The sequence below is a fragment of the Durio zibethinus genome, chromosome 4 (genome assembly GCF_047325235.1).
Source record: "Durio zibethinus cultivar Kanyao isolate XHJ-2024 chromosome 4, ASM4732523v1, whole genome shotgun sequence".
NCBI lineage: Eukaryota > Viridiplantae > Streptophyta > Magnoliopsida > Malvales > Malvaceae > Durio > Durio zibethinus.
The window spans coordinates 1,549,732-1,562,073 of NC_143165.1; the positions used below are offsets into that span (position 1 = coordinate 1,549,732).

Sequence of the window (12,342 nt, forward strand, 5' to 3'; positions counted from 1 at the left end):
TGAATCAATTATCATTCAATTAAGGGTTTAATTGAATAAAAATAAATATTTAAAAATTTAATAGAAAGAAAATAAATGTTTGAAGGTTTTTAATTAATTATAATAAAAAAATAAGGGTTTAAATAATTATATAATTTTAATTTAAAGTTTTTATAATATTTAAATAGTTAAGATCATGTTTGATACATAAAATTATTGATAAAATATAATAATAATTATTTTATATTATATTTGATTTGTATTTAAAGATGCAGATAAAATTATAATGAGGATTAATATCCTTTTGATATAAGATTATTTAACTTTTTTCAAGTGAAGATTATTTTTAATTTATGAGATTTAAATTACATGTTTAATTATAGATTATTTTTAATTTATGAAATTAAATTTATATGTTTAATTATATATTTAAAAATTATATAAATTTTGAAGAAGAAAAATTTTGACAAATAAATAAATTATTTTATTTTAATTTTTATATACATCAAATATAAAATAAAATGATATTATTTAATTTAATTTTATTAATAATATTATATTATATTATTTTATTATAATTTTACATAAAAAATACTCACTTGAACTTCTTAGTAACCTACACGAGTTAGGAATGCAAAAGGAGTTAAGAAACTGGGACTTTGTTATTAGTTTGATTTACTCATTGTTGAATATTGAATAATGTATATTTATAGCAAAAAATAAAAATTGTATCCAACATTAATAATACCTTAGAAGCTAAAGGGCACAAATGAACTAAGATATTATAATTCATTCCAATCAAGTAATTCATAAATATACGATACTATAATTAATCAATAAATTATTATTACATTAGGTGGGACAAAAGTGTTAGGATGAATATATAACATTTTCTTTTATTTAGTGGGCACTTTAATTAAAAATTATAATATATGGTGCTGAAATTAAAAGAGAATATTAAAGAAGACAAATTAAAAAAAAAAAAAAAAACAATATAGATGGTGTATATGTCAAGATTTTATATATAGTAAAATTAGAACTTAATTAATTTCATTTATACAAATCATCAATAAAAGAAGATTTTTTGTAAGTATGGAATTTGAATTTCAATATTTATAACTTATTTTTTTATCTTTAGACTGGGATCTTTTATAAATAAAAGAATTGATATATAGTAGAGAAGACATAAAATTAAATAAATAATGGATGTTTATGCCAATTGACGGATGGGTTGGAAATGTTGGGGATTTTGTTTCTTGTTCAAAACATGATGGTGGCCTGGGTTTTAAAGGACTTTGTAGCGTTTAACTTGGCTTTCTTGGCTAAGCAGCGGTGGAGGCTGGTAGTGATTTAGACCTTAAAGCAAGATGCTTCCCTTTTGCCACTCCCAAGCAGGCTGGTAAGGGTTATGATCTACCATGGCATTATTTGTAATCTATATATATATATATATATATATATATTACATACGCATGGAAGTTATGCGATTCCTGAGTTCTGATTGGAACGAGTCAGTTGTGTGACTTGGAACAAGTCATTGACGGGCTATTCTCTGTGAGGATCAGTTTACTCGATGGCTAGACGTTTAATTGGTAGAGATGGGATTAATGCTCAGAATGATATATTCCAACGTAAACAAATTTTATTATATTCATAATTTATTTATTTAATTAACAAGTTTTAAAATATTATTCATAATTATTTATTAAATTTAACAAATTTAACTGTTTGTTTCTTGTTCTTTTTGTTTACACTTTCACTCTATAAATGAAGTGAGCGTAAACAAATTTCACTATATTCAAATTTTTTTTTGTTTAATTAATGAATCTTAAAATATTAATTAATAAATTCTAAAATCTTATTCGTGATGATTTATTAAGCTTAATGAATAAATATAAATGAATAAAAGTCAAATATATGCACCCATACATATAGATCTAGAATGATGTGGAACTCGAGACTGAACAGCTTACGTAATGCCCAAATAATAAAGAGTTCTGCAAACTCTTATATTTTCCAATGAAGATGGTTGAATCCATCTTATAGTTAATGGGTCAGAGAGCTGAAGGTTTGAAGAGTAAGGATGCCTGACAGTTCCCAAGAATAATTCCTTTCATTAATCCGCATTATGTAAAGAATATCTGTTTCATGATACCTTTCTTACAAATAGGCAACCAAGTTACCCCCCAAGAACCCTCTGAAACCAAATCTCCATAACCCCCAAACAAAGAATAATTGTCCGTGATATTGGTACACCATACCTGATAGGGGAATGGGGGAAAGGAAAATTTTTGTAGACTACCACTTGACCAAAATCATCAATACAAAAACCCTATTTATTTGCCATCTGATTACCATGGCAAGACGTATCATGGAATATGCAATGGACCATCCTTAGTTACCGCCTGGAGAGATGATCGGATTCACCAATCTGGGAAAACCTCAACCAATGGAATGACCAAATGATGGAAGAGAGGGTGAGAGACGAAGAGGACAAGGAAGAAGAAAAGAAGCAAAAGGAAAGACTACAAGGAAACAGCGCAAATTGGTTGAGACGGGCCTTTTCTGCCAAAGAATTGCCAGACTCACCAGACTAACCAAAATCACAAACTGACAAAGTGGCATGCTCTGAGTTCCCTAATCCTGCGATCTGCTTATGATTGAGAACTTGTGCACACAAAACTCCACGCACTTGAACCTCAAAACCCTTGAGGTTTAATCACCTTCAAAGACCATATAGGAATCGATGAATGTTTTGGAAGGCAAAACAACTCTTGGTTTCATGAAGCCATTTCTAAATGAATGCAACTATCAATGAACTCATAGGGCAAACCAAAAATTCAATCCAAAACTGAACTCACGATGGAGAAGCAGCAGCAGCAGTAGCAGATGCCTTCTCCATTTTCTCCTTTTCAATCTCTGCTCTCCTCTGTTCGGCATGCTGAGCAACACCATTCGCCAGAGATTGATAATGGAAATCCCGCATCTGCGTAAGGTTCTGGAACCTCATAGGATCTGATGCTTGCAAAGCTAGATTCAAAATTGGGGAAGCGAAAAATAGGTCCTCATTTCAGACGCCATGGAAAATCAACAAATGTAGAAGATGCATATAAACAAACTTAAAGGTGAATAAACATTTACCCTTGATAGTATCAACAAAGAAAACAAATGGGTCCACTTCATCAATTGGTGACTGTAACTCTTCATCATCACTAAAGTCATAATCTGAGTCATCATCAGCAGCAGCAGCACGGAAAGCCTTTGCCTATAGAAAACAAAGTCAGGTGGTGTTAAACAAAAGTGTGGGAGGCCCTAGAATCCATTCCTGAAAAGATATATAGGATTATTTACATGGATATGTCCTAAATACAAGCTTATTAAAAGGCCACAGCATTAATATTAAATTTGCAGTTATCTGTTCTACCCCTCATCATCAAACAAGTCATCGGTACCTACATTTCTATCTAGAAGACAAGTGCAATTTATGAAAATACATAAAGAAATGCCGAGGAATTTTAATCGAAAGTTTTTGGGGCACAGGGAAGGTGTGTCACCAAGAGTAACCAACCAACCTGTACAGGCAATTGTCTTAATGCCTTTGCTATTGGTGCCGACAATTACTCTAGCACTATTGTTCAGATTGTACAGCTCCTATTTAATTGCCTATCCCATATTTTTTAAAGACGAGACCAAAAGTGTGAAGGCCTTTATTATGAGTGAAAAAAGCCAACTGATTCTATTCATTTTTTTTTTGTACTAAGGCGTACCATAAAAGCTGGCATTATCCACTTGATTTCTAATACTTCAGCTTTGTGAATTTTTGGGAACAACTATCAAAACAGAATGCCATCATCCTGTCTATAAAGTTGCTAGATATTCCCCCACAGATGTATGAAGAGTTCAGGACTTTCAATAACGTGCGAGATAAAGGGGTAGCTTTCCAATTTTTTTCCAAATTCTCATATTCTAGATAGAAGCAAAGTAACAAATAAAAAACCTAAAGGATCAAAATTATGTGCAAACCTGGGCAGCCAATTTTTGAAGCCTGATGCTATCAGCTTCATCCCCGTCCTCTGCACCGACTCCCATTTCCTTGTCAGAACCATCACCATCATCATTGTCATCATCAGTCTGGAAACCATCCATGTAATCATCATCTTCAGCCTCTTCCTCCTTTGCAGCATCTGCTCACACATAAATAATGTGTGGAATAATCCAGGTATTATGGAAAAAGACAGAAGGATAAACGCTCCAAAAGACAGCAAACCAAAGCCAAAAAAAGGAAACGCTTGGAAATTAATACACAAAACATTGCACAAGCAGACACACAAACACACTCACAGAGAGAGAGAGAGAGAGAGAGAGACCTGCAACTTGATCCTTGTATGCAACTAGGAGATCAAGGGTAGCCCTGAACACACGCCCAAGAGCCTCCCCAACTAAATGTTCACCAGGAAGTGCAAGCAGTGACGTAAGACCCAAGCAGCAAACTTTCTTATCATGTTCACTGTAGCACCCAGAAAACTTATAGTCACAGCCAGACAATACCCAAGATGAAAATTTCATTACAAAAGTAATGATATTATGCTTAAGGCTTGTACAAGTGAAACAGAAAATGATCAAAGAAAATAAAAAACTACCTACCGCTTAAAATTTACCCGTAGACCACTCTTTCTAACTTGTTCCAACAACTGGAACCAAAGGTTGAACACTTCCATTGTAACACAAAACTTATTCAATATGCTGAGTGTCAATGCTGCATTGTAATAGACCGCATTGGCAATCTGGGTTAAAGAAAACCAGCATTGTGTTAGAAAATCACAGGCCAAACCCGTTTCCAGAAATAAAAAGTATTTCTGAAAGAAAACTAAAGCAACTTGCAAAATAATAGTAGCCATTATGCCCAGAAGAGTAAATTAACATTCCAAACAGCACAAGCTGTAGGCATTAGTAGCTACTTCTCACCATATTTTAACATATAAGGGACAAATCTAGATCCTAATAAGAACATTCTGAGATAACATAGACTGCTTAACTTCAAACTTGTAACAGGAACGAACAAAGAAAATTTGAGACAGATAAAAACATATCAAATTAACTTAAATTGGCAATAAATGAATCTTCAACTAGTGCTTTCTCACTGTGTTGTATAGAAAATTTGATGCATAAGGACCCTTGTTTGGGTGCATAATTTGGGAACACAGAAAGTGTAATAATTACAAGACATAAGCATATAAGCAATGACATCATCTTGCAGAAAAATAGAGCTAGGTCCTGACACCTTACCACTTGTACAAGAAGACATTTCAACCGTGATTTCTCTGTTCTATGCAATCGATCAAGTGTGATTCTCAGATATGGCTCGACCCAATCATCCACCTGCCCTCTACAGTTTTGAAACACTACTTCTATCAGCTTTGAAGCTGGCTCAATATCATCGTCCTCTAAATTTTTATCTGCCATAATCTGCCAAAAGAAAAGAAAATAGCATAAACCATATAAACCAAAGGGATGCTGACTTAAAGTAAGATAGAAAAATTACAAAAAGATGAAAAAAACTGGAGAATGTATAGTTCATTTTCATTTTCCCAAGAGTTGTCCATCTACAAGCAACTTCATCAATACAAAGGAACTCACTGACGAAATCATATTCCAAAGACTTTGCTGGTAATCCAGTTCCTTGCAAGAAAGAAAATGTGCAGTTCCCCTAGATATATAGTTGTCCAAAGGAACCAAAATATCTGCATGAAAACAGCTACAGCTTAGAAACAACAAAAAAAAATACAGATGAATTCAAAAATAACTAATGATAAATTGAATTTGATTGACAAAAAAGAGTGAAACTTCCCACTTTCTGTTGTTAAGATGTTACCTACTATTTATAAGGACATCCCAGAACCAAAAGAAATGAACCATCCGCATTCTATCATAAACAAATCTGAGCACTCACGTTGCAGTGGTAATCTGATCCTCAATTAGGGATGGTCTTAGAAACTTTTCCAGTTATCAAAACTTGAAGCAATGAGGATTTTTGCGAAAACATGTTAAATCTAGGATTTGTAGGAATAATATATGCTTTAACAAGTCAACAAACACAATTAATTCTACCAACAAATTAGACACAAAAATTTGCAGTTTATTTGGAAATGTGGATCTTAGGGGCACATGCATAAAACACAAGTTTCAGATCAATAATACCAGGCATAATGTATTTCAAAGATGAATAGTATCACTAAGTAGCTTATCATGCTGTTGACCATGAAGAAGATGCATTAATCTTCCCAGTACAATTTGCAATTCTTTTCCCAAGTATAATTTCAGTTAATAACTAAATAAAAATTAAAAAGTTCAAACTGATGAGTAATATTAAAGGGAAAGTTTAGTTAACAATTCCTAAAACATTCAGACATGGAAATAATAAGGGAACTAAGAAAAGCCGAAAATGTAAATAGAATCATACTTGGAAAGAAGTCTATAGCCCAATCAGCTAATGCTTCAATCATCAAAGGCCAAAGGCTCCACATATCCAAGGATATAGTCGGGGAAAAGACGGTTATATACGAAACAATCTCCAAGACTTCTTCAAAAACCTCTGTAGAAGAATACAAAAAGTTGATGAAATAAACCCTATACAATGATATAACCAAATACCATCTTATCAAGTCCAATTTACCATGATTGAAATGCAATAGCAAATAAATTCCTTGCTTATGTATTTTATAAACTCACTTTAACATTTTGTTTGGCACAAAATTTACAACTCAAGTCCTTTTTAAGAGTTTAAACCGTGCTGACACAATGGTTTTAAGGTATCTTCGCAACAAAGCATACCCTTTCATAGAGCATGCCTGCTACTAACTCATCAAAAAGGTAACTGTTTATGGTCAGTTTTTCTGGTTATTTTAGCAAATGTTTAAAGTTTTTATGAGCATATCTTATTCTATATAAACACCTTCTGGATCTAAATACATTTGCCACTGTTACCAATAACATGATACAATTCTAAACTAAGAGGCAATGGCTAATGCCATAAGGATGCTCTTTGATCTACAATTAATAGATTTATAAAAAATTTAACATAATTAAAGAGTTATTAACATCTAGTAATAAAGTTCAGCTTTTGCCAATAGGGATAGAACAAAAACTTTCCTTTCTCTCAATTGCTCATCATCAAAATCAATAACCTAATAAACACTTGCAAAATTAAAGAGAAAGCAGCATCTAAGCTATAGCAGCTTATCATTCAATTTTCACGTCTAAACTTTAGATTCTTTAACCAACTTATACTATATACTCAATCCGGTCAAATTTTAAGCACCATTTCTCATATCTGGTTGCCTCAAAGTATGTATCACTGTTAAGAAAATAAAACAATTAAACGGCATCATTGGGACAGAAAAGAAAAAAAAGGAGAAACAGTGTATTTACCTTGTCCATCAGTTGTCAACATTCTTCTCATGATGGGAAGCAAAGTTGGCTCAATCTGAACAAAAAGATGCGGAAGCCTACTAACTGATTCAAGTATTGTGCTTATAGCACGCAAACAGCCAACTGCAGCCAGAGCACCAGGATCATCAACTTCATCATCAGCTTCTGCAGTGTTCATACACCTCCAAAATGCAGCTGCCTGAAAGTAGAGACACGATAATAGTTTCAGGTATAAGACAATTTGAAACTTAGTACTTAAAAATAAGGCGGGAACAATGCATTACCAAATTCTGACATAATCCAAGAGCATATGGTGCCATCTCCTCCCCAAACTTGTCAACTATAGTCTCCAGAGTAAAAACAAGGTCCTCATTTTCAACCTCATTCATAAGTTTAAAAATCTCTGGAGGAAAAGAAATTGCAATTTCTTGACTAAATCCCTTGAATAATGAAAAGTAACTGTCTATTGTGTGAATGTTCAATAGCATCATGCACATGATCCCAAAGTTCAGAAAAGAAGCAAAGACAAGTACAGAAGTGTTCCCAAGAGCCAAGTTAACTTGACACAGCCATCAGATAATCCGAAGCTGTTAATAACACAACCAAGTTCCAGACACCACTTACCATCAAGTAGTTGAGGAAGAATTGGACGAATCTCATTTAAATCTGCATATAAAACAATTTCTTTTCTGTTAAACAGTCAACACTCCAATTAATGAAGAAATAACACGTGAATAGATAAAACATCCGTAGAAATCAGCAATGGCAATCTAACCACAAAAAGCAGCAGATTTGGCCCCAAGCATGCTCAATTCAAACCCAACTCAAACAAAATATAAACTAAAGTTCAAAGAGGAAATATCAACTATATACCTTTGCAAGCTTCAACAAATGATCTCAATGCAAAAACTGAATCAACACGAACAGGAAGTTCTGGATCACACAACCCAGAAACAACATTAAGCAGTGCTTGGCGGAAATTATTCTGGTCAGAGAAGTTTATATGGGCATACTGTCCTGCTACCCAAGCTGCCTATTATCCGAACCACAAAAGCATAAAAACGAAAGATTTCACACACATAGAAATTTGTCAATATATATATCTAGGAAACCTTGAAAACAAGCAATGAAGAAGGATTAAGATGTCCCCAGATATTAAAAAAAAAAAAAATTTAAAACCTTGGCTCTAAGATGACCAACAGGACTGCGGAACTCAGGAAAAACATGTTGCATTAACATATGTTCCAATTCAGATTTATAGGGCTCTGTTTGTTTCAGTTTATCACAAAGTGCTCCAACAGCAAGGAGAGCACCATCCTTCAGTCGGTGAGGCTTATATTCTACAGGTGCTTCATCATATCTGGAACAAGAAAGAGGTATATCATGAATATACCATACCATATCAAAAATCAAGTCAACAACAAAGACTATTCCCTGTCGATATTAGGCTTACCTCTTGAAATTTTCCACAATGAATTGAACGAACTTTTGAAGATTCTCTTTCCCACGTTTCCTGACTAACTCACTGACAAAGTCCATGGAAGCAGTTCTTGGACTATATAAATCTTCAATTATATCTGCAGTACAACAATAAAACGTATGAACCAGTGTGGCTCATTCAAGGTTTCCAACAGGCATACCATATTCTGTAGCTTACCATAGCCCTTCCTTACATACTCATGTGGATCTTCCTCCCAAAGCTTTTGGTCATTGTCATTGAAGCACATGAGAGGGAAGACTATCTCAAAAATAAGTACATTAAGCTGTGGCTGCAACAAAGTATACATGCTATTTTTCGAGATGCTGCATATAAATTTTTTTTTGGTCAAAATCCATTATTAACATTTCTAAATTCAAATACAATTTGCAATACGGAAACATAGGACAAGAGGATATGGCATCAGTGAAAGATGCATGTCGTCAATAATCTTGACAAAGACCAAAACTGAATAATACTATGCCAACAACGCAAGAGTACAGAAGAACTGCTTAACAAATGTGCACATATATTCTTTCTGAGCAACAGAAAGAAACAGGAAACACTGGAAAGAATATATTTGAAAACAATTCTATTCTTTCAGTTAAATGCAGGACAACCTTTAGCCTAAAAAAAAGTATGGTCCAGCAATCCTGAAATAATGGCAAGTTACTTGCTAACAAAGAAATAATCCAACATCTTACACTAACTAAAAAAATCAAAAGCACCAGTTATTGACATTATCTATGCAGAAACACATTGCAAACCTGCTGCTTAGATATTGAAGAATAAGGTTGGTAACTCTGTCAGGGAGATAGCCACCAACATGAATAATACCCAATAACTTTAGGTAGCATTCCAAAATTTTTCCTGCATAATTCTTCTGAAACATTTGGGCAAAAGCCCTGTTTTCTGGATTCCTTAGCTTTAAATCTCCAAACCTATAAAATGGCCACCAAAATCACAAATAACCTTAGAAACTTGAGGCCTAGCATTACTCCATACATTTTCTAATTTTCAAAACTTACCGAGTGTATAGCCTATTTAAAATATGAACCGTCCATTTTTTCACCTTCCACCACCCCCATGATTTCCTAAGCTCAGGATCTAAAGGTTGGCCTTCCAGAGGAACAGATCTCTCCAAAACATTTAACAAAAGTATCATCCAAGCATTGAACACATTTGGATCAAGTAATTGTTTTGGAATCTCCAACTGTGAAGTACAGAAAATATGTCAATCATACAAATATCATAAAACAGGTCACAAGAAACTAGCTGCAGTAAACCTAAAAACACTGCAGTACAAGTAGTTTTGCTCAAGATATTTGGCATGTGATTTTTCCTCAAGCTTAAAAAATAATAAAAATGCACTAAAAAGGATTAGTTAGCATGCTAGTAATTAGATTGAGAAACTTTTTACATCTGAATAACAATAAAAGTAAGAATGCCTTACTTTTCATTGCAAACGGAGAGATTAAGAGTTCATAGCAATAGCATTATACAACATCATCAAATCCGCATAAAAAAACACTTTGTTTACAAACAACCATAACAATAATTGCAAATAAGAACGAATGTTTTTAATAAATATGCCAAAATGTTCCCCTTGACAAAACAGAAAATGGAAAATAAAAGAGTAAACAAAAATGTAGAATGATGCCAGAAGCTCCCCTTTAGGACCCCCATTAAAATATGGGGTAATAAAAGCAATGAAGATGCACTATAAAACTTACATAGATAGATGACCAGAAAATTTTACAAATAAGCTTGATTAGATCTGCCACTTCCAGTGCTGGATTTTCAATCTGGACAAGTCTATTGAATATATTAAGAAGATGAGGAAATGTCTCCTCAACGATGCGGTGAACTGGACTTCTCTCCTCCTCTGACTTGAACCTAGAATGATAAAGGAAATGATTAAGTTACTACTAAAAAAATTCAAAGAGAAAAAACGCAAGTATGCACCAAATTAAGAGAAACAATGAGTTGTTATTTTAATTAAAGCATCACAACACTTCTCAACGGACAAAGCTGCCTGCTAGCATGTAATGCAATCAAGCATTAAGGCATGGAGAGATGACAGTGGAATTAAACAAATACTTCCCATCACCTTCAACGAGCAACTTACATCAAAATAAAGGTTACATTTATATAAAGATAACAATTCATGCCAGAAATAAAGAAACCAGGCACCCAAAAAATAGAAAGATATGGTATATACTTACTCATATTTTCTAGCAAGAATCCGCAAGACAAACAGAGCCCCATAAACCTGCTGATCTTGTAGGTTATGCTTCACCCAGTCCAGAAGCCGCGGCCACCGCTCTGGATAATCAGCATGGATAATGGTCTTGAGGCACTCACCCAATTGCACCCTGCATTAAAACCGATATGACGCAGAGAGCAACTTAAGCAATGTAATCTACAAGCACTAGCAATGAAACAGTAAACAATTCTAAACAAACAATCAAAAGAAAGGGACAACAAACACTTGTACCTCAACAAAGCAGGAACTTGAGCTACAAATACAAGAATATGATCGCGAACCATATCTTTATCACTTTGCAAAATTTTCTGTTGCTCATCTACATTTATTAAAAACAAACAAAAATATATTCATATCCATAAACATAAATATGGCAAAAAAATAAAATTGATTGAATATTCGATACTTGGATCAAGCGGAGCCCAATTCTTAGCAATGAAGTTCTTGAAATGAATAGAAGCCACTTGACGAACCGCCATATGGCAATTATTATCCACGATGATCTGTAACAGTCTCACCAGATGCTGAGGCGTATGTTGAAACTGCAACCAAACAAAATCCAAAAAATTTAATCTTTTGATCTAAAAAACAAATAATCAAAATTCAAAAACAATTAATAACAATTAAAATTAAATTAAAGAAAAAAAATTAGAAAAACCTGATTGAGGCTTTGTTCGGCAGCTTTGCGTTCAGCGGGATTGGGACTAAGTGCAGCTTGAAGAACAACAACGAGACTTGGAAGATCCATTTTTTATTAATCCGATGATGAGAAATTAGAATTTTAAAATTTTAAAACAAAAATCTAAACCCTAGATGCTCAAAATCAGTTAATGAGAAGAGTGTCTAGGGTTTAGAAAAGATAGGAACATCGAAAACAAAAAAAAAATTAAAGAAAAAAAAAAAAGGAGAGAAGTTTGCGGAGGAAGAGACAGCCAGAGCTACAGAGAAAAGTGAAAGGCGACAAATTTTAATGATTAGGGTAGGGTTTACGGTTGCTTAACTAAACCAACACTAAGTTTTACACGCGCGGTCAACTCAAAATTCCTGTTAAAACGGTGTCGTTTGTATGTTTAGTAGACAATTACTAGTAATAGCCCTGGAGCAGCAAGACCGCAGCCGCACGGGCATGCCTCCGAGCGTGTTTTTCACGTACGAGAAAATGATTTATTTTTGTTTGACAATAATAATTTGG

At 33.6% G+C, this 12,342-nt stretch overlaps 1 protein-coding gene across 3 annotated transcripts; it reads right to left on the reverse strand.

Moving 5' to 3' along the window:
* Nucleotides 1-2,073: 2,073 nt before the first annotated feature.
* On the reverse strand, nt 2,074-12,109 carry LOC111287083 (importin beta-like SAD2). 3 transcript variants are annotated; one of them, XR_016341343.1, is made up of 24 exons: nt 11,809-12,109; nt 11,557-11,692; nt 11,382-11,469; nt 11,110-11,259; nt 10,618-10,780; nt 9,913-10,097; nt 9,652-9,825; nt 9,065-9,210; nt 8,861-8,984; nt 8,587-8,767; nt 8,281-8,440; nt 8,032-8,073; nt 7,692-7,810; nt 7,408-7,606; nt 6,440-6,571; nt 5,617-5,720; nt 5,266-5,445; nt 4,624-4,763; nt 4,347-4,486; nt 4,003-4,163; nt 3,121-3,244; nt 2,841-3,009; nt 2,569-2,702; nt 2,074-2,410 (listed from the first exon to the last, which is right to left on the reverse strand). XR_016341343.1 is itself a non-coding variant. In XM_022877301.2 (23 exons), the coding sequence occupies exons 1-23, from the start codon at nt 11,896-11,898 to the stop codon at nt 2,699-2,701; spliced, it is 3,111 nt and encodes a 1,036-aa protein (XP_022733036.1). In that variant the 5' UTR covers nt 11,899-12,109; the 3' UTR covers nt 2,074-2,698. The 3 variants fall into 3 exon arrangements, 2 of the variants coding, with proteins under 2 accessions (XP_022733036.1, XP_089615113.1); XM_022877301.2 differs by having other exon boundaries at nt 2,074-2,702; XM_089758987.1 differs by lacking the exon at nt 2,074-2,410 and having other exon boundaries at nt 2,698-3,009.
* Between the last annotated feature and the right edge of the window lie 233 nt (nt 12,110-12,342).

What these genes read in the sequence shown, in the direction of transcription:
- LOC111287083 (XM_022877301.2), bottom strand. Translation starts at nt 11,898, where the DNA reads ATGGATCTTCCAAGTCTCGTTGTTGTTCTTCAAGCTGCACTTAGTCCC. An exon ending in AATGTCTTCTTGTACAAGTG is followed by an intron (nt 4,764 to 5,265) that starts GTAAGGTGTCAG and finishes TCTTTAACCCAG; the next exon opens with ATTGCCAATGCGGTCTATTA. An exon ending in CTTTGTTGATACTATCAAGG is followed by an intron (nt 3,010 to 3,120) that starts GTAAATGTTTAT and finishes TTTTGAATCTAG; the next exon opens with CTTTGCAAGCATCAGATCCT.